Source organism: Phyllobates terribilis, unplaced genomic scaffold (assembly GCF_046119375.1).
Source record: "Phyllobates terribilis strain yellow unplaced genomic scaffold, ASM4611937v1 Scaffold_8__6_contigs__length_399053987, whole genome shotgun sequence".
Taxonomy (NCBI): domain Eukaryota; kingdom Metazoa; phylum Chordata; class Amphibia; order Anura; family Dendrobatidae; genus Phyllobates; species Phyllobates terribilis.
Genome location: NW_027362768.1, coordinates 279,202,444 through 279,225,210, shown reverse-complemented (window position 1 = coordinate 279,225,210; position 22,767 = coordinate 279,202,444). Strand labels below are relative to the sequence as shown.

Below are 22,767 nucleotides of genomic sequence, written 5' to 3'. Positions count from 1 at the left end.
TCTTACACGGGGACCATATACAGTTCTTACACGGGGACCATATACAGTTCTTGCACGGGGACCATATACAGTTCTTACACGGGGACCATATACAGTTCTTACACGGGGACCATATACAGTTCTTACACGGGGACCATATACAGTTCTTACACGGGGACCATATACAGTTCTTGCACGGGGACCATATACAGTTCTTACACGGGGACCATATACAGTTCTTGCACTGGGACCATATACAGTTCTTACACGGGGACCATATACAGTTCTTGCACAGGGACCATATACAGTTCTTGCACAGGGGCCTCTTCTGTCTGTGACAGCTCATGGGTAATTATGTACATGACTAATGCTAGGGAAAAAGCTGAATTGACCATAGGAACCAGACTCCACCTCCAGAAGTGACTGGTTGGTTGCTATCGGTAACTCCTCTTTTCCTTAGCACAAGTTTTCATAACTTTCTCCAGGGCCTCAGACAAGGAGGTCTCACAGCAACCAATCAGATCACGTCTCTCATTTCACAACCCACAAACCAGAAAATTGAATCCTGTGCTGTGATTGGTGCGCTGGATGTTCAGTAGGATACACGCTGTACTGTATCAGACCCGCTGTGTGCATGGCGCCGGGTACGGTGGTGCTGCATGTATCTCGAGACAGCAGCTCAGCGCCCGGTAACGTGTGTGTCCACAGCGCCCCCTACCGCTCCGTCTGTCCTCGGGGCGGAGCAGCGAGGAGAGGCGGGGACGGTGCAGTAGACACCGCCCGGAAACTAGCAAGGAAGACCTGGGGTGCAATCCTGAGGTTGCCGGACACCGGGAGCCAGGGGAGAGCCCGGCCTTATCGTGGTCCGCATGCCCCCGTGCTGACCTCCTCAGTACATGACATTAGCGACGCCTGGTGACCCTGCAGTGACCCCGAGAGCCCCTCACCCCCTGCCCGCGCCGGTATCAGGATGATGTCTGCCTCCAAGAACCTGCAGCAGTGGTGCGCCCGGCAGTGCGAGGGCTACCCCGGGGTCCGCGTCTCCGACCTCAGCTCCTCTTTCCGGGATGGACTGGCTTTCTGCGCTCTTATTCATCGTCACCGGCCCGACCTAATGTAAGTACCGGCCGTGCCTGGCCCGAGAGCTCGCACTCCACCCGAGCTGCCCGAGAGCTCGCACTCCACGCGGGCTGCCCGAGAGCTCGCACTCCACGCGGGCTGCCCGAGAGCTCGCACTCCACGCGGGCTGCCCGAGAGCTCGCACTCCACGCGGGCTGCCCGAGAGCTCGCACTCCACGCGGGCTGCCCGAGAGCTCGCACTCCACGCGGGCTGCCCGAGAGCTCGCACTCCACGCGGGCTGCCCGAGAGCTCGCACTCCACGCGGACTGCCCAAGAGCTCACTCTGTTCCTGACCGGGCTCCACCTGGGCGTCCCGAGAGGCCGCGCTCCACCTGACGCGGCTCTCCTTGACCAGCCCGAGAGCCCGCTCTCCACCTGATGAAATACCGCCCATAGAAGTGATCACAGTCAAGTCTGTACTCCCATAGTGATGGTGGTAGAGATCGCAGTCACATCTGCACTCCCATAGTGATATCGTGATTATGGCTGTACTCACATAGAAATTAATATTGGTGATGAGTGACCGTTGGGGACATGTCTCAGCATATCTGATTATATGATTGCGGGTTCATTCTCCCATTAATCACGGGGTATGGCACACTGATTCCCAGAGTCAGACTGTGGGGTAAATAATTCAGATGATGGTCTCAGCTCAGCCCCGATGTTTCTTCTGCAGTCAGTTTTCTGGACAATCCTCCCTTCTACCCCTTACACTAGATGGCTGTCAGCGGAATGATGGTTCTGCCGGCCGCTCTCTCCGAGTCTCCAATACACAGGAGCACTGACTCCTCCGAGCACTGCCATGCTCCCTATTAGGAGCTTCTGCCGGACATCTCTGGCTGCAACTAATCTCTTGGAGAACAAAAGGATCTTCTGAAATCACACTTGTCAGTTCCTTATACCCCCGATATCCTCTGTAGCAGGCCCCTTACATGTTAGACTGTTGGTATTGACGGGCCCAGACGATGTCTAATGTGTATGGGGACCAAACTTATCGTAGAAGTCGTTGGTGTCTGATATCTGTCACTTTTTTTCTTGCTGTAATTGCTAAATAATTCTGTTATCTTTGGCTTGATAGATCTCCCCCACTGCGGCTATGGCCTCCTGTATGGTCATAGGGTAGTAACTGTAATAAAGTGTTTGAATATGATTAAACCCCCAATAATGCTTCATAAGCGCCCAAATCTCAGTTTTGTCAGGTTGGTACGGAGTCTGCTCAGCCACTTCGTAGTTTGTGGGATAGCTAGATGGCAGCCAGTTTATTCATTATTATACCTCCTTCACTTTTTATGTTCACCCTGTAACATTTGCAGTCTGCGTACAGAGCGCGATGTCCGGACCAGTAAAGGGTCATATATGCTTCTGCTGATCCGGACATCACAATCTGTACTAGGAATGTCGGACTTGTGATGCTGTCCTTCATTTGTGATGGTTGTCATTTTGGACATCTTATAAAGTGATTACATGTTGCTAGGATGTAGCATCATCTTTATGTTCAGTGGGGGCCCCTACCAATCCTGAGAATTAAGGGGCAGCAGCGCTGTCCTTTTCTGCACTTTTTCTGCACAGTCGCCCTGGTCCTCCAGCCGTTTCAGTGGGGCTGAATGGGGTCACCCTCCAGCTTCCTGCATAGTGGGTGGCCGAGACAACGCTGTGAGGGGACGCACTGCTGCACAAGTTCTTGAGCACATTCATTCTCACAATTAGTGGGTGTCCCATAAGACAGGCTCCCACCGCTCATAAAATGATTGCACGTCCCAGCAGTGTGCCATGACTTTCTAGGATAAGAATACCACCTTATTAGGATACCGAATTGTAGATCCATTTCTGCCGTGATCCGTGGCCTGGTCTGTGTTTCCATTCATGAGATTTAGATCTGTCATTTGGCATGAACAACTTTTAAACTACAGATGGCAGATCACCTATTCTACATATCTCTGCCGTCAGTCAGTGTCCGTCACCCCCAACTGTGGGCAGAAAGTGCTCCTTCAGCAGTCCAAAACCTCCTGTATATCGGCAGCCTACTCAGACTTGCCACCTAGGGAAAGTTGGATGATTCCTTCTGAGAGGCGAGTAATTGCCCCCAGTACGAGGAGGATCAGTCGGGGATGTCTGTGTACGGGTGTGATTTTCTGCCCATCTATACTTTGTAGTCTGCTTTCATTGTTCTTCAGTCGCTCCTGTGAGTCACACTCATGTGTTTCTGGCTCATCGTGCATAATTATATGTCCGATTTTGCTGAATTACCAGTGGATCAGGTATTGCTCATCACACTGAACTAGACTGAATCTAAAATATCAGACACACAAATAACGAAACAATAAAATATTCAGAATCTTCAAATCACGTTTAGGCCGCATGATCAGTGCTTCCTGCAGGAAAGTTACAGCACAATAGCGATTTTACAGTAAAGGTGACCCTGTGTAGCCTGGAGATTAATGATCTGAGCGGAGCATGTGCTTTAGGCCGCATTCAGACGTCCGTTGGTGCGTAAAAACCAAGACCGATATTCATCAGTGTTTTCTCAATTTGTAATTATTATTTTTTTACCATCAGTGTTTCTTTTGTGATTTTCGCTTATGAACACACAAACTACAAAGCTTCTCCTGTCTTTTGCAATATTAATCACAGACAGAACGCGGATTATGCACTGCTGCCGTATGTGCGTTGTACGTGTTTTTCATGGACCTATACACTTGTATTGGCCCGTGTCATTGGAACTGCCGGAAACAACGGACATGTTTTCATGTGTTATGCAAAGGACAAACCGTCTGTAAAATCAGGCATGTGCACAGCACCATAGGTTACAATGGGTATGTGTTGTATCCAGGGCTGTGGAGTCGGTAAGCCAAACCTCCGACTCCTCAATTTCCCTGACTTCCGACTCCAACTTTGACTCCGACCCCACAGCACGGCCTCACTACTGAGCATGTACATAAAGCGCAGCACAGATCCATCTCACGGCCTCACTATTGAGCATGTACATAAAGCGCAGCACATATTCATCTCACAGCCTCACTACTGAGCATGTACATAAAGCGCAGCACAGATTCATTTCACTACTGAGCATGTACATAAAGCGCAGCACAGATTCATCTCACAGCCTCACTACTGAGCATGTACATAAAGCGCAGCACATATTCATCTCACTGCCTCACTACTGAGCATGTACATAAAGCGCAGCACAGATTCATCTCACTGCCTCACTACTGAGCGTGTACATAAAGTGCAGCACAGATTCATCTCACAGCCTCACTACTGAGCATGTACATAAAGCGCAGCACAGATTCATCTCACGGCCTCACTACTGAGCATGTACATAAAGCGCAGCACAGATTCATCTCACAGCCTCACTACTGAGCATGTACATAAAGCGAAGCACAGATTCATCTCACGGCCTCACTATTGAGCATGTACATAAAGCGCAGCACAGATTCATCTCACAGCCTCACTACTGAGCATGTACATAAAGCGCAGCACAGATTCATCTCACAGCCTCACTACTGAGCATGTACATAAAGCGAAGCACAGATTCATCTCACGGCCTCACTACTGAGCATGTACATAAAGCGCAGCACATATTCATCTCACTACTGAGCATGTACATAAAGCGCAGCACATATTCATCTCACAGCCTCACTACTGAGCATGTACATAAAGCGCAGCACAGATTCATTTCACTACTGAGCATGTACATAAAGCGCAGCACAGATTCATCTCACGGCCTCACTACTGAGCATGTACATAAAGCGCAGCACAGATTCATCTCACTGCCTCACTACTGAGCGTGTACATAAAGTGCAGCACAGATTCATCTCACAGCCTCACTACTGAGCGTGTACATAAAGTGCAGCACATATTCATCTCACGGCCTCACTACTGAGCATGTACATAAAGCGCAGCACAGATTCATCTCACAGCCTCACTACTGAGCATGTACATAAAGCGCAGCACATATTCATCTCACGGCCTCACTACTGAGCATGTACATAAAGCGCAGCACAGATTCATCTCACAGCCTCACTACTGAGCATGTACATAAAGCGCAGCACATATTCATCTCACAGCCTCACTACTGAGCGTGTACATAAAGTGCAGCACAGATTCATCTCACTGCCTCACTACTGAGCATGTACATAAAGTGCAGTACAGATTCATCTCACTGCCTCACTACTGAGCATGTACATAAAGTGCAGCACAGATTCATCTCACAGCCTCACTACTGAGCATGTACATAAAGTGCAGCACAGATTCATCTCACAGCCTCACTACTGAGCATGTACATAAAGTGCAGCACATATTCATCTCACAGCCTCACTACTGAGCGTGTACATAAAGTGCAGCACAGATTCATCTCACTGCCTCACTACTGAGCATGTACATAAAGTGCAGTACAGATTCATCTCACAGCCTCACTACTGAGCATGTACATAAAGTGCAGCACAGATTCATCTCACAGCCTCACTACTGAGCATGTACATAAAGTGCAGCACAGATTCATCTCACAGCCTCACTACTGAGCATGTACATAAAGCGCAGCACAGATTCATCTCACAGCCTCACTACTGAGCATGTACATAAAGTGCAGCACAGATTCATCTCACAGCCTCACTACTGAGCGTGTACATAAAGCGCAGCACATATTCATCTCACTGCCTCACTACTGAGCATGTACATAAAGCGCAGCACAGATTCATCTCACGGCCTCACTACTGAGCATGTACATAAAGCTCAGCACATATTCATCTCACGGCCTCACTACTGAGCATGTACATAAAGTGCAGCACAGATTCATCTCACTGCCTCACTATTGAGCATGTACATAAAGCGCAGCACAGATTCATCTCACAGCCTCACTACTGAGCATGTACATAAAGCGCAGCACAGATTCATCTCACGGCCTCACTATTGAGCATGTACATAAAGTGCAGCACAGATTCATCTCAACTAAAAGCAGAGATCCTTAGATCAGGAATAGAACAGACATTTATAGGACATTTCATAACTTTCCCAAATTCTTATGAAAACATTTACAGCACATCCTGCATTGAACTACTGTACCCAATGTACTATAGATTTTAGGAGTTGGAGTCGGTCCATTTTATACCAACTCTGACTCCACAGCCCTGGTTGTATCCGTGAAAAAAAAATGGATACCACACTTACTGGAAACATGGACATGTGAAGGAGGCCTTAGGGAATATACCAGACAGCACAGTGGCTCAGTGGTTAACACTGTTTCTTTGCAGTGCTGGGTTCTAATCCCACCAAGGACAACATCTGCAAGGAGTTTGTATGTTCTCCCCGTGTTTGTGTGCGTTTCCTCCGGGTGCTCCGTTTTCCTCCCACACTTCAAAGACATACTGATAAAGAATTTAGATTGTGAGCCCAAAATGGGGACAGTGCCCATGATGTCTGTAAAGTGCTGTGTATTAATGGCCCTATATAAGCGAGTAAAATAAATACATTTTTTATTTTTAATAAATAAATATTTTATTAGTTACATATGTATAACTGGCTCCACAATTTGTACAAAATCTACCGTAACAGCTTAAAGGGGTTGTCCAGTATAGAATGAGAAGTTTGCGCAGACTTGTGAATCCTCCCAGTGCACGCACTGTAGCACGGCAAGAATTCGCTGGTGTCTGCATCGGGAACGACGGTCAGGTATGCAATATGCATACACCCGGCCAGAACCAGTTTAGTAACGCAGCCGCGCTCAACACACTTGTGTTTGTGTATATGTGCAGAAGTTCTCAGAAGCTCTTTGATTGTACTTATCCGCTACTGAGCTGCCAACATGAAGCGAGTTTAGTCTCGTATAGAAATGCTCATGAGGCTGAATTCAAGGTGTGCAGGCGTCTGGGGAGGCTTCTCAGCTCTTGCAAACTGGTTTATGACCACATCAAAGCAAACTTTAGATCAACTTTGATGTAGTAAGAGAGAGAAGTTAGAGCCCATTTACACTGGTCAATAATTGGGAATTAGCATTCATAGGAACGTTCGTTACCCAATTACGATATCAGCCTGTCTAAATGGGCTGCAAGTCACCAGACTAACAAGTAAAACTCATTTGTGGGGTGAAATTATTTTTAAGCTTGCCAAAAATCATGGTTCTTGGCCTCACTTCATTTGCAGCTGTGGAGAACATGATGTGTAAAGCATGGTCACATTAATGACTGGTCTGTGCCCATGGCTGTGCACTTGGCCTGTGTACAAAGGTGTCCATATCCTCTGAGCTCCTCCTGATCTGTATAGGAATATGTTGCTTTTTAAGAGTGGTCGGGTAAGAGGTGAAATCTTTAGTCTGAAGATGTTTTGGCTGCAGATTGAGCCCACATGCTGTGACCAGGCGACAGCTCCATTTCATCCTCCTGCTGACAGTTGTGTATAACTCATTTCTTCTCTCATTTCTTCCTCAGAGACTTTGATTCTCTATCAAAAGAGAAAGTCTTCGAGAACAATCGACTGGTGAGTTGTGGGCTGGATATGGAGGTTGGTTGGGAATGAATGGTGTGTATTATCCCGGCACGTGGGCACTATGAACGGCACAGTTCTGTTCTTGTCTTTTCCCTAGCTTTGCTTTGTGACCTTGTTACTTTTTTTTTTACTTGCATTAAAAAGTAACCATCGTTTTTAATTTTTATTACATAAATCAATAGAGTCAAGATGTCCTGATTGATGTCTGCTACTTCTTATGTATTTCCATGAGTTCGATCTCTTGACTGTTATTCTACTCATGTAACCAAGTTCTATAACATAACCCCTCCATGGCTATATAAAACTCTACAATGTGAGCGCCATAGTGGCCGCTGCGTGGGGAACGGTGTATTTTTTTTTTCCTTCAAATTTTGTTAAGCAGTCTATGTAATTGTAAAAATAATTTATATTCCTAGGCGACTGCTTTCAGGTCAGCCAAACAAGCTGTAGTGGGGTTCTGTATAGTAATGGAGATGATACATTTATTGCACGCACATTAATCTTCTGTTATGGTGCTTCTGTGCAGGTATTTAATGGGGCAGACACAAGGTCACCTATGGCTTTGCATCCTCTGACAATTTTGTTTTTTTTTGTGCTTCTCAATGGTTTATATGGGGGAAATCCTTTCCCTTTAGCACATATATGTCTAGTTTATGTCCTTAGAACGTTTTTAAATGTGCTGAAGAATATGTTATAGCCTTCTGTCTATAGAAAATAACTTCCATCTGTTATCTAGAAATGCGTAATTTTTATACCCCCCCCCCCCCCACACAAAAAAAAGTGTCAACAACAACTTATGTGCAAAGGTAACCTGGGCTCTGTTCACACTAGAATTAGGATTTTTTTTCCTGTTTCATTGAAAAGTGCACAGTATGTGATTTTTTTATTTTTTTTTTTTGAGTGCAGGAGTGGCGCTTAAAATGTAAGCTCCCTTCCGGCGGCTTCACCTTTTGCCGAAGCTGCTCCTGTCCCGCGGCGCCATCTTGTACCCGTAACTTCTGTCAGGCCGGAAGTCAGAAGCTACATCACAAGCTCTCAATGCAAGTCTATGAGAGCGAGAACGAGGCCAGAACGAGGCTCTCATAGACTTGTATTGAAAAGTGACCTCCACAGCTCCATGAAACACTGGCGCTGCTGGCAGTCACTTTTTGCCGGAGACAGACTGGAGTGACGCTGTGATTCTGGAAAAGGATGAAGGCGGCAGCAGGTGAGTGAGACTGGGGCAGGTGACTTACATTTACAGCACCACTCCAGCAGTGCACTAAAAAAAACGCTGGAGTGGTGCTTTAACAGTAATTTATGGCAGACATATGGCCATCCACTTGAATTCATGCACACCAAACTATTGCCCTGCTTATGAGCAAAGCTAAACTGCCTTTTTGTTAAAGGTCTATAGCCTGTAGCACGCACCCAGCTGTTTTCAGAGATATACCGAAATGTATGGAGCGGCAGTATACTTGCTGAGCCAACGTGTGACACAACTCCTCTCCATTGTAAAAGCCCCGTGGTGGGAAGGGACAGAGGAGTCGCACACTGCAAGGATTGGTGGTGGCCTACTGGTAGTACACCTATTGATCTATCTTTCTTGTAGAAAGGTGATAAAATGTTTGCATCTGAAATGTCCCATTACCATGACACTTCTACAGGTTTATACAGTACATATTATGGATATTCCTTGATGCAAATTTAAAAATCCTAATGTTCAATCTTGAATGCTATACACCGGCATTGCCCGGAGAATAGTACGGCTTGTCAGAGAGTAATAGAAGGAAAAAGCATCTAGCAGAAGTTCAGTATGAACATGTAGAGAAATTAGAGCACTGATATCAGGATCTACAGTTATAATAAAAACGAAGTACACCATCTTTGAATTGTATGGTTTTAGGTATCGGGACATAAAAAAAATAACTAACTTGTCCTTTTAGAAGGTCTTAAAATTACAATCTACAATGAACAATCCATAATACATAACAGTATATCATTATTTAACAAAATCTAGGCCAAAATGGAGAAGCAGTATATGAAAAATAAGTACACCCTCACCACTTGCGAAGGAATTAAGAGAGGGTAAGTAGCAATCTGGTGCATCTAACCAATTGATTAATTGGTGATCAGTAAGTGTAACCACCTTTATAGTGGCAGAAGTTTTGGCAGAGTGCTCATCTGGAGGATTCAGACATGTTATACAATGCCAAAGAGGAAAGACATCAGTAATAAGCTTAGAGAAGCTGTTCTTGATGCAAATAAATCTGGGAAGAGTTATAAGGCCATTTCCAAACAATTTGGAGTTCATCATTCTACAGTATGAAAGATTTAAGTGGAAAACATTCAAGACAATTGACAATCTTAACAGAAGTGGACATTCCAGGAAATTCACCCCAAGGTCAGAAACCCAAGAGCTACAACTCGGACTCTAATGGCCTCAGCATGTTAAATATTCAAGTTCATGAAAGTACAATTAGGAAAAGACTGAACAAGTATGACTTGTTTAAAAGGGTTACCAGGAAAGTTGCTTATCTCTAATAAGAACATGTCAGCACAGATATATTTTGAAAAACCTGTTTGCTCCAGAAGTCTATGTCCTTTGGACCCACCTAAGTGGAGATGTTTGGCCATAATGCCCATTGAACTACTGTACCCAATTTGTTATATATTTTAGGAGTTTGAGTCGGTGCATTTTATACCGATTCCGACTCCACCAAAATGGGCTCCGAATCTACGACACCGACTCCAGAGCCCTGATAGTGCCCTCACAAGAAACTGTCGCATGGTGGTGGAGGGGCGAAAGTGCGTCAACCATGAACTCCTCTGTATACCAAAGTGTCAAATGTGAGGCCATCTATCCAGAAGCGAAAGCTTGGCCAGAACTGGGTCATGCAAGCACAACAGCTAATCTACACGAGAAGAGCTGGAAAATAAAATAATTGAGTTGCTGCAATAGGTGTCAAAATCCAGACCTCAACTCAATGGAAATCCTGTCGCAAGAACATTTAGAGAGCTCTGCATAAACGAATGCCCACAAACTTGAGCTGAACTGAACTGAACCAACGATGTAAAGAAGAGTGGGCCAATAGCCCTCGAGAACTATGTGAGAGATTGACAAAATCATACAGAAAATGATTTTTTCCCTTTATTGTTGGGTGTACTTAAAGAGGTTGTCCACTACTTTAGTAATGATGGCCTATCCTTGGCATAGGTCATGAATGTGCGATCGGTGGGGGTTCAACACCCTGCACCTCTGGCGATCAGCTGTTTTCGGTGTCAGAGGTGGCTGGAAATGACCAATTACATTGCAGCTTCATCTACAGTATAGTGGCCACGGCCGGGTACTGCACATCTGCCCTCTACTCAAATCAATAGGAGGCAGATGTGCAGTACCCGGCCGTGGCCACTATACAGTAGATGTAGCTGTGCTGTGCTGGACATCAATGTTAAAGTGGTAGATAACCTCCTTCATTTTTTACACAGTGCTTTTGCATTTTGGTAAATGACTTGCTATAATTTGCCAAGTGGTGTTTGGCCAACTGAGGTTGTATTTTTCTACAGTAATTACAGGTGTATTTTTTATTTTATCCTGATGGGTAAAACCATAGAATTTAAAGATGATTTACTCAGTTCTTCTCATGACTGTATACAAAGAGGAATGCATGGAATACACGGATCTTGTATCCCCGGCTTCCTCCCTGACTCGCATGTGTTATTTATTTATTTCCTTTTAACCCCTTAACAACCGCCAATACACATTAAAACGGCGGCTGCTAAGGAGCCTTATTCCCTTATTGCCGTTTTAAAAACGGCGATCGGGGAAAAGTCTATAGCGCCCCCAGATTTTCCAGTCCGCAATCACATGATCTCAGTTATTCAATGAATAACGGCGATTAAGTTAAAAAAAAACGTGCCCGCTGTTGCAATCATTTCTCTCTCTGCTGACATGATATACTGTATATGTCAGAGGAGAGAGAAATGATGCCCCCGAACTCCCCCTGGGCCCTCCTGCTCAGTTCCCCAGCCCTCCGCGTCATCTTCTTTTAAAAAAAAAAAATGGTGGGCGCATGCGTAGTGTGCCCACCAAGATCGGCTGGCCGGCACCTGGCGACAGCAGATCCTCTCTTTTATTTTTTTTATTGGTTCCTTAAGATCAATGTGGTAGACTCTCTCACAGTGATCAAAGGCCAATAATTAGTTAATCAAATCCCCCTTTGTCATCCCCTTAGTCATATAAAAATTCTAAAATAAACAAAATATTTTTTTTTAATTCTTGGCTGTTAGGGTTGAGTTTTTTTTTAAAAGTTAAAAAAAAAATGATGCCGATATGACGACTAGTGTTGAGAACAAGTGCTTGCTACTTGAGTTTGCATCGGGTGCTCGGGTATGCACTGAGCATCGCAGGTGCTCGAGTGACATGCTCCCCCCATGTCTTGCAGCTGTTAGACACTCAAGAAAAAAAAGTAAAAAACATGCAGGGTTTGCCTGTCTATGGCAGGCAATCCCCGCATTTTTGTTTGGCTATCTAATAGCCGCGAAACATGTGGGACTGTGCTGATTAATCGCGGCTGGCCACCGCGACCAATGAGCGAGATGGGCGGCAAATTTAAACGCCGCTCTGCTGATTGGTCGCTGTGACCAATGAGCGAGATGGGCGGCAAATTTAAACGCCGCTCTGCTGATTGGTCGCGGTGACCAATCAGTGAGATTGGCGCCAAATTTAAACAACGCTCTGCTGATTGGTCGCGGTTACCGGTCACGAATAACCAGCATTATTGGCGACAAATTTAAACACCGCTCTGCTGATTAGTTGCGGCCTTGACCAATCACCATTATTGGCGCCAAATTTAAATACCGCTCTGCTGATTGCGCCCGGTCGGCCCCATACCTATTCTAGAATACCCGATGCGTTAGAATCGGGCCACCATCTAGTTATTAAATAAAGGGGTTGTCTCAGGTTTATAAATGGGTAAAACTGCAATGTGCTTGTAAAAAATAAACTTTCCAATTGACCCCTTATTAAAAATGCTCTCCGGTCTCAAACGGAGTTATATGTTTAATGGAGTTTCATGTTATAGCATCCTGGGTTAGCATGGCCGGATACCTAGGCAAGGATTGCTTGCCATAAGCAAGCGATTTTGTAAAGCAGGTTGGCTCCGAGCAGCCTCAGCCCCCTGCGCTGCACCCTGTGTTACAGAGGTAAAGCTCCCTCTGGTAGCAGCCTAGGAGACTGTACATTTCACTCCAGTCCAGTGTTGCTGGTCTAAGCCGTTCAGAGACTGGAGCAGCGCACTCCTGATTTCTTTTCTTTGTTGTGGGACAGAAAAATTATTCGTTAAAGTCTATAATATAATTGCTTCCAGTTTCATACACACTTGGAAAGACAGGTTTTTGGGCGTGCCTGCATGAGACCTGTATCCAAAGGCAGGATTTGCCAAGTGCATGATATCACAAATGAAATCTGACTCCCTCTTCTGAGCAGAGAATCCAAAATCCAGAGACACATGGTGAAACATGTTACACGCGGTCTTTTCCCCTGAAAGCGTGCAATAGCAGATAACTGAGTTATGGAGGAAGGCAGCAGTGTCAGTGACTGAGGCCGCCAGCACGACGTCTTCCTCTGCTCCTTCTGTGCAGAGAGCTCGGGAGACATACAGCGGGGCGGCTATACGCCAGTCTAAAAAATAGCAATTGGCGTACATTTCTCAGAATTTTAATAAGACGCACGCTTCTTAATAAGTTTGCCTCATTTTTTTTTGTCAGAAATTGAAATGTACATGTCCAAATTTGCTTCAAAATTTCTGTCTTAAAGCTTAATAAACCAGTTAATAAGTCCCTGGACCTGCCTCCTCCTGGTCCTCACACTAACTTTTTCAGCTTTTGCTGAGCATGGTTCAGAAATTCTGCCTAATTTTCAACTTTTTGGGACTTTGTTTACGTCTCAAACTGTAAACCGCTCAATAAATGTAGGCCGCTAACTGGTAGCTTGTATTCTTCCATATCTATGCATCCAACATATTCAGGGGCCATGTACACAAGCTGTAATCATTCTCAAGGGGGGTTACAATGTACCCCGACTCATACGCACAACACCGTATCTTAACAGGAAACCAAGTGATAGGCACCATTTTGATAATTATATTTTTGTTGGCATCTTTAACCTTTTTTTTTTTTTTTTAATATCGATTTATTTATTTTTAAAACGAGATGGGTCAGAAGCCCTGCAGCCAGAAGTTGTATAGTCTATAGGAAATTTTGAAAAGTCCACATAATTTGGGGTATATTTGTATGCGTGGTCTGTGGCGCTCAGTGCTCGGCCTTCATGTCTTACACTGCTGTGGTAAAATGAAAGCTGCACTGTGATTGGTTGCTATGGGCAGTGAAGATCGGTTTTGTCAAATGTGTATGTAAAGGAGGCCTCCAGCTTCAGTCACACATGCCGTGTGACCCGTCCTCGTGCTGTCAGTCTTTTCCTCTGCCAGCACACGGACCCATAGTCTCATGGATCCGTACACATGAAGAGCCACCATTGCAGTGTTTTTACATCTACACATATAATTTTCACTATTTAAAAAGCATTTCCGCCTATAATGTAATCATACTAATTACCATATGTAATATGTCGTAATAAATCACAAAGTATAGTAAAATCTGCACATTGGTAACTGTTTTACTTACTAAGCTGCTGTTTTCTTCTTTTTTTTTTTTTTTTTGGACGGAGCTGGTCTAAGATTACTATTATGACTCCATGCACATTAGATAAGTTTGCCAAATCCCAACCCCAAGCAATCCGAAGTTGGGGATTTAGGACCCTGAGAACAGAGTACTGGCCCCCGTCCTGTATAGATCTGAGGTGTTCATGCACGGCCTCCGCTTCATTCACGGTCTATGGGACTAGCCAAGCGCAGGTGCACCTCCATTCAGGATGGGGCTGCAGAGCCTCGTTCTCACGAATCTAAAGTCCTAATCTGGGGATCCCAGTGATCGGACCCTCAGCAATCTGCAAGCTATCTTCTATCACCTTTTTAGGGGATAACTAGATCTTAAGGGAATAAACTTTTAAAGGCTTCCTTTACAAAGGTTTTTTTTTTTTTCTTGCAACTTTAAAAAACACACAAAAAACCCCCCTCCATTTAGTTTTAGTGTTTTTATATTTACATTTTATCAGACTTGCGTGTTTCTTTCTCTCTTTCTTTCTTCCCGTTAGGGCTCTTTCACAAGTCAGTGTGTCTGGTACGAGTGGTGACAGTTTAGACATGTACTGGAGACATTGACACGCGTAGACCCATTCAAATTTATGGATCTGCACACATGTCAGTGTGTTTCCACAGACCGTGTGCCTGTGTGTTCCACACGCTGACATGTCAGTTTGCGGATGCACGGTCCACATCCACATCCGTGTGTCATCCGTGTGACACGTACCGGCGCCTGGGAATCAGTGTACAGTTAGCACTGTGCTGAACGCTGCCCTCATCATTGTTCCCTGCCGGCGCTGCGATCGGCACCAGCAGGAACAATGATGAGAATAGTAGTAGTCTGCTCCCGTAGTGTCCGTGTGTAAAAATAAGAATAAAATAATAAAATCCTTATACTCACCGTTCCGGAGATGTCCCCTGCTGTAATCCTCTGACTGCTGGAGCCGGGGAGAATGAGCCGCTACAGCGAGCGGCTCCAGAGCTGCGCTCAGTGAGTGACAAGACACCGCTCCTGAGCGGTTTGTAGTGGGTTCATATTTCTGCTATTAATTGCTAATATCTGACCCCAGCTTTTGCAATTTTTTATCTTTATTTTTTTTATTTTAGGACAGAAACATCAGGCAGGGTGGGTTCCTTGTTTGTTTGATTTTTAATGTAGGGGGATGAATAGGACTGATAACATCTGAGCCTCACATTGGGGAATTGTTTTTTTTCTTATCTGCCATGCTGCTTGACCGCCTTTTATTGCATTTCTTCTGTATTATCTGATTGTTCCTGCTTATAAATGGAGATGTGTAACAGAATTAGTTGCTGTATATACAATCTGTAATTTTGAATGATCTCTAACTCAGTCCCCAGGTAAAATACTAGCATGGTTTTTGGGGCAGGTTCACACATTTATAGTCATTTGTAAATATACATACGTACATACAACTGTCTCATGCATGAATGAGACTTGCAGAAATCCATACATAATGTGCAGAAAACGTCCCACTCTCTTGTACAAAACAGATTTCTCTGTCTTGATGCAGCTTGTGGTGTTGCTTTAAACATGGCGTCCAGATTCTGTGTTCGATTGCCAACCATGTGAGCTTTATAATTCATAAGTATAAACATCAGCAAAAAAGGGATGATCTCAGGAGCAGAGAATGAAACCACACACCACTGTGTTAATAGTGCTGGCTGTCCTAAATCTAGTAGTGGAGCCAGGGTATATGTGGTATTTCTCAGTGATCACTCATAATGGGGTCTGGCAACACCGTATCATTGTACCAAAAACCGCTTGCAGTGAATATGATCCAGCATCCTGGACCACAAGTGGTGTGGCTGAGTTTCTTTAATTACAAAATAGATTGGCACTGGTAATTCTAAAAGACACATCACTGATCATGTGTGTCACATCATGTGTATGTGTTCCCTAGCTGTACGATGTAACTCTGTTTGTGCTGCTTGTATTCCCTGTTACATTATAAACAATGAATCCCCACAATGGTTATATCTAGTGATGAGCGAGTATGTTTTATTAACCCTTTCGCCGAGTATGCTCGGCCGAGCACCGAGTAGTTACAGCTGCTCGGTGTTATGTTTGAATCGCTCCCGTGTGCATGATTTGCGACTGTTTGACAGCTTTAATACATGTGAGGAATGCCTGTTTCTTTCGCATTACTCACATGTATTAAAGCTGTCAAAACAGTCGCAACTCATGCACACGGGAGTGATTCAAACATATCACAGAGTACGCTGAAGGTACTCGCCCGAGCGTACTCTCCGAAAGGGTTAACCGAACATACTCGCTCATCACTAGTTACAGTACAGACCAAAAGTTTGGACACACCTTCTCATTTAAAGATTTTTCTGTATTTTCATGACTTTGAAAATTGTACATTCACACTGAAAGTATCAAAACTATGAATTAACACATGTGGAATTATATACTTAACAAAAAAAGTGTGAAACAACTGAAAATATGACTTATATTCTAGGTTCTTCAAAGTAGCCACCTTTTGCTTTGATGACTGCTTTGCACACTCTTGGCATTCTCTTGATGAGCTTCAAGAGGTAGTCACCGAAAATGGTTTTCACGTCACAGGTGTGCCCTGTCAGGTTTCATAAGTGGGATTTCTTGCCTTATAAATGGGGTTGGGACCATCACTTGTGTTGTGCAAAAGTCTGGTGGATGCACAGCTGATAGTCCTACTGAATAGACTGTTATAATTTGTATTATGGCAAGAAAACATCAGCTAAGCAAAGAAAAACGAGTGGCCATCATTACTTTAAGAAATGAAGGTCAGTCAGTCTGAAAAATTGGCCAAACTTTGAAAGTGTCCCCAAGTGCAGTTGCAAAAACCATCAAGCGCTACAAAGAAACTGGCTAACATGAGGACTGCCCCAGGAAATGAAGACCAAGAGTCACCTCTGCTTCTGAGGATAAGTTTATCCGAGTCACCAGCCTCAGAAATCGCAGGTTAACAGCAGCTCAGATTAGAGACCAGGTCAATGCCACACAGAGTTCTAGCAGCAGACACATCTCTACAACAACTGTTAAGAGGAGACTTTGTGCAGCAGGCCTTCATGGTAAAATAGCTGCTAGGAAACCACTGCTAAGGACAGGCAACAAGAAGAAGAGACAAGTTTGGGCTAAAGAACACAAGGAATGGACATTAGACCAGTGGAAATCTGTGCTTTGGTCTGATGAGTCCAAATTTGAGATCTTTGGTTCCAACCACCGTGTCTTTGTGCGACGCAGAAAAGGTGACCGGATGGACTCTACATGCCTGGTTCCCACCGTGAAGCATGGAGGAGGAGGTGTGATGATGTGGGGGTGCTTTGCTGTTGACACTGTAGGGGATTTATTCAAAATTGAAGGCATATTGAACCAGCATGGCTACCACAGCATCTTGCAGCGCCATGCTATTCCATCCGGTTTGCGTTTAGTTGGATCATAATTTATTTTTCAACAGGACAATGACCCCAAACACACCTCCAGGCTGTGTAAGGGCTATTTGACCAAGAAGGAGAGTGATGGGGTGCTACGCCAGATGACCTGGCCTCCACAGTCACCAGACCTGAACCCAATCGAAATGGTTTGGGGTGAGCTGGACCGCAGAGTGAAGGCAAAAGGGCCAACAAGTGCTAAGCATCTCTGGGAACTCCTTCAAGATTGTTGGAAGACCATTTCCGGTGACTACCTCTTGAAGCTCATCAAGAGAATGCCAAGAGTGTGCAAAGCAGTCATTAAAGCAAAAGGTGGCTACTTTGAAGAACCTAGAATATACAACATATTTTCAGTTGTTTCACACTTTTTTGTTAAGTATATAATTCCACATGTGTTAATTCATAGTTTTGATGCCTTCAGTGTGAATGTACAATTTTCATAGTCATGAAAATACAGAAAAATCTTTAAATGAGAAGGTGTGTCCAAACTTTTGGTCTGTACTGTATATCATATAAAGGATAAGAAAAGCTTAATGCACTCGTCTGTGTCCTTTTTTTTTTTCTTTCTTACATGCGCAAAGAAAATGAATTAGTTGTGCTTCCCGGTTTGCCAAATACTCATGATATCCCAATAGGCAACATAGGTCTTAAGGGATAGCCTTGAAGGGGTTATCCAGGCTTTGGGCTCAAGTCTACAGTCACTCTGTGACTGCAGACTTGGGAATCCTCAGATTATGCACAGTGTGTACTGTCAGGATTCTGTGGCGCTGGAAGGGCGGTCATGTGACTACAAGTATGCGATTAACTTGTATTGCGTGAGTTTGGGCACGTTTAGTCAGCAAATCGCATACAGTACAGACCAAAAGTTTGGACACACCTTCTCATTTAAAGATTTTTCTGTATTTTCATGACTTTGAAAATTGTACATTCACACTGAAGGCATCAAAACTATGAATTAACACATGTGGAATTATATACTTAGCAAAAAAGTGTGAAACAACTGAAAATATGTCTTATATTTTAGGTTCTTCAAAGTAGCCACCTTTTGCTTTGATGACTGCTTTGCACTCTCTTGGCATTCTCTTGATGAGCTTCAAGAGGTAGTCACCGGAAATGGTCTTCCAACAATCTTGAAGGAGTTCCCAGAGATGCTTAGCACTTGTTGGCCCTTTTGCCTTCACTCTGCGGTCCAGCTCACCCCAAACCATCTCAATTGGGTTCAGGTCTGGTGACAGTGGAGGCCAGGTCATCTGGCGTAGCATTCCATCACTCTCCTTCTTGGTCAAATAGCCCTTACACAGCCTGGAGGTGTGTTTGGGGTCATTGTCCTGTTGAAAAATAAATGATGGTCCAACTAAACGCAAACCGGATGGAATAGCATGCCGCTGCAAGATGCTGTGGTAGCCATGCTGGTTCAGTATGCCTTCAATTTTGAATAAATCCCCAACAGTGTCACCAGCAAAGCACCCCCACACCATCACACCTCCTCCTCCACGGTGGGAACCAGGCATGTAGAGTCCATCCGTTCACCTTTTCTGCGTCGCCCAAAGACACGGTGGTTAGATCTCAAATTTGGACTCATCAGACCAAAGCACAGATTTCCACTGGTCTAATGTCCATTCCTTGTGTTCTTTAGCCCAAACAAGTCTCTTCTGCTTGATGCCTGTCCATAGCAGTAGTTTCCTAGCAGCTATTTTACCATGAAGGCCTGCTGCACAAAGTCTCCTCTTAACAGTTGTTGTAGAGATGTGTCTGCTGCTAGAACTCTGTGTGCCATTGACCTGGTCTCTAATCTGAGCTGCTGTTAACCTACGATTTCTGAGGCTGGTGACTCGGATAAATTTATCCTCAGAAGCAGAGGTGACTCTTGGTCTTCCTTTCTTGGGGCGGTCCTCATGTGAGCCAGTTTCTTTGTAGCACTTGATGGTTTTTGCAACTGCACTTGGGGACACATTCAAAGTTTGCCCAATTTTTCGGACTGGCTGACCTTCATTTCTTAAAGTAATGATGGCCACTCTTTTTTATTTACTTTGCTGCTTTTTTCTTGCCATAATACAAATTCGAACAGTCTATTGAGTAGGACTATCAGCTGTTTATCCACCTGACTTCTGCACAACACAACTGATGGTCCCAACCCCATTTATAAGGCAAGAAATCCCACTTATTAAACCTGACAGGTCACACCTGTGAAGTGAAAACCATTTCCGGTGACTACCTCTTGAAGCTCATCAAGAGAATGCCAAGATTGTGCAAAGCAGTCATCAAAGCAAAAGGTGGCTACTTTGAAGAACCTAGAATATACGACATATTTTCAGCTGTTTCACACTTTTTTGTTAAGTATATAATTCCACATGTGTTAATTCATAGTTTTGATGCCTTCAGTGTGAATGTACAATTTTCATAGTCATGAAAATACAGAAAAATCTTTAAATGAGATGGTGTGTCCAAACTTTTGGTCTGTACTGTACTTGCGGTAACGTGCCCGCTCACTCCCGACGCAGACACGGAGATGAAAACTCACCAGCCCTTGTCTTCATCTGTTCCTGGCGCCGAAATGATCCCTCGCCGCCATCTTGTGACTGCAACTTCTGACAGAGCAATTTCAATAGAAATCTGAACAAGAGAGTGACGTCACCAGCCGGTCTGCAATAACGTTGTTGTCATGTATTCTTCGTAGTCCATGCTAGACAGGAGCAAAAACCTTAACTAAAAAGTTATTCCAAGCAAACCTTTTGTGATGGAGACAGGTGATGGATGGGAAGGAATTTATCAAAGCTGGTGTTTAACGCACCACATCAGCTTTTTATTTTATTTCAGCGCTGGAGGGGTGCCATTAATCTAGGTTCCCTGACTCTAGTATTATACTCAGCATCTGCCGTCTTCAGCTGTTCCCTGTGTCACTCCGGTCTCAAGCCATCATCTTGTGACCCCCAACTTCTGACTGACCAGAAGTCATTGGTAATATTCACAAGTAGAGATGAGTGAACCCAAACTTGTACTTTCGGCATTCATACTGGACAGTTACTGTCCGGTGCTAAACGCCGAACACCGACTTTCCCCTGAAGTCCATTGCTATGTTTGGTGTTCCGGGGTAAGGAGAGAGAGAGAGAGAATTTATTTATTTTTTTTTCAGCTCCAGAGTTCTGATCCTTATTATTTTCAATGGGGTTTGGGTTCTAGTTGAAGTTTGGGTGCTGTTCTGGTACCCGACCCGAACTTTGGAAAAAGTTTGTGTAGGGAACCAGAACCCGAACTTTTACCGGTCCGCTCATCCCTAGTTACAAGCTCTCAGTGTAAGTCTATCCTTGTTCTGGCCTCGTTCTGTCTCTCATAGTCTTACATTTATTTATTTTACTTGCTTATATAGCGCCATTAATTGCACAGTGCTTTACAGACCTTATGGACACTGTCCCAATTGGGGCTCACAATCTACATTCCCTATCAGTATGTCTATAGAGCGTAGGAGGAAACCAGAGAACCCGGAGGAAACCCACACAAACACGTGGAGAACATGCAAACTCCTTGCAGATGTTGTATTTGGTGGAATTTGAACCCAGGACCCCAGCGCTGCAAGGCTGCAGTACTAACCACTGAGCCACCGTGCTGCCCTGTTGAGTAGTGACTTCCAGCTCCCCAACAAACACTAGAGCGATCCGACCGGTCACAACCTGCAGAAGACGACTGGAGCGGCTCCGATAACAGAGGAAGACTGCAGTTGGTTAGTATAATAGGGGCAGGTAACTTAGATTAGTGGCACCACTTCAGCGCTGCAATAAAGTAAAAACGCTGGAGTTGTGCTTTAAAAAATGGGGTTTTTAACGCCAACTTTGATAAATTCCTTCTAAATGTATCTTCCCATCCGTCACCTGTCTCCACAACAAACCATGCACTTGGAAAAACTTTCTTTTTTACTCCTCTAGCATGGGCTACCAAGAATATATGACCTCAGCGTTCCTGCAGACCCGTAGGTTAAGGTTTCTATTGAAATTACTCTTCCACAAATTGGTACAAAGAAAGAAACCTTATGTAAAAGGCACATGTATGCAATAGACGCGGGGGATTTATAAAAGAACAGCAGTGCAGTTGGAGGCGTCTGTATATTACCATAACTATTGGCCATGTTCAGGTGCTGGGCTAGGAATAAAGTGCAGAAATAATCTCCGTGATACATGACCCTTACTAGCCTGTACTGGGATTTGTAATAAATTTACCGTATGTGTCATCGTTTCTCAGTGAAATTAAACATGCAGAGGAAGTAGATGAACATAATACGTGAAGCATCCTGGATAGTGTCACATACCTAATCCCGATGTCATGTCTCTAATATTTAGAGAATAGAAATGCTAAAACAAATGGGTTAAATGCTGACGAACATCACATTAGTTGCATCACTCCACTCCTTAAAATACTAAATTATGATTAATGTGTAGAATAAGAAACTTTGTGTTTAGTCTTGTAATGATGTGATTTTCTATTGCTTGCATTGATATAGCCCGTTAGTGACCTGCTATACGAGGGCGTTCATTAAAGATTTCCCTGACCCACTTTCTGTGGACTGAGAGCAATGAAACTTGGCACATTTATTAGTCCTTCTCTACATTGGTGCCACCTAGGGACACACACTTCTCCCATCTCTTTAAGCAGCTGTAAACACCTCGCTTGTAGAAGTCGTCAGGTTGATCCAAAAGCCATTTCGTGTCTTCGGAAATCAGAGTCTCATGATCTGGAAAATGCTTGCCCTTCAAAAATAACTTAGTTTTTGGAAAGAGGTGGAAGTCCGATGGTGCGAGGTCAGGTGAATAAGGGGGATGCGGTAGGATTTCAAAGCCACAGGAGCATGCTTCCATTTGGGCAACATGTGAGTTGTGAACTGGTGCATTGCCTTGCAGAATGCGGACACCTTTGGTGAGCATGTCACATCTCTTGGTTTTGATGGCCTCCCGCCATTTCCGCAGCAGCGAAGCATAGTATGCCCCAGTGATCATGGTACCCTTTGCTAGGAAATCCATCAATACTACTCCATGCTGGTCCCAAAATACTGAGCATGACCTTGCCTACCGAGGATTGGGCACT

At 44.4% G+C, this 22,767-nt stretch overlaps 1 protein-coding gene across 3 annotated transcripts in view; it reads left to right on the top strand.

Moving 5' to 3' along the window:
* The first annotated feature begins 592 nt into the window (after nucleotides 1-592).
* The window catches only part of MICALL1 (MICAL like 1), a 69,946-nt gene continuing 47,771 nt past the window's right edge, over nucleotides 593-22,767 (top strand). For 2 of the 3 annotated variants that reach the window (XM_073644297.1, XM_073644295.1), the window contains exons 1-2: nucleotides 600-1,095; nucleotides 7,522-7,570. In XM_073644297.1, the coding sequence (XP_073500398.1) occupies nucleotides 950-1,095; nucleotides 7,522-7,570 (195 nt within the window). In that variant the 5' untranslated portion in view covers nucleotides 600-949. Of the gene's footprint in view, nucleotides 1,096-7,521; nucleotides 7,571-22,767 lie in introns of all 3 variants that reach the window. The other variant, XR_012247775.1, reaches the window with a different exon arrangement.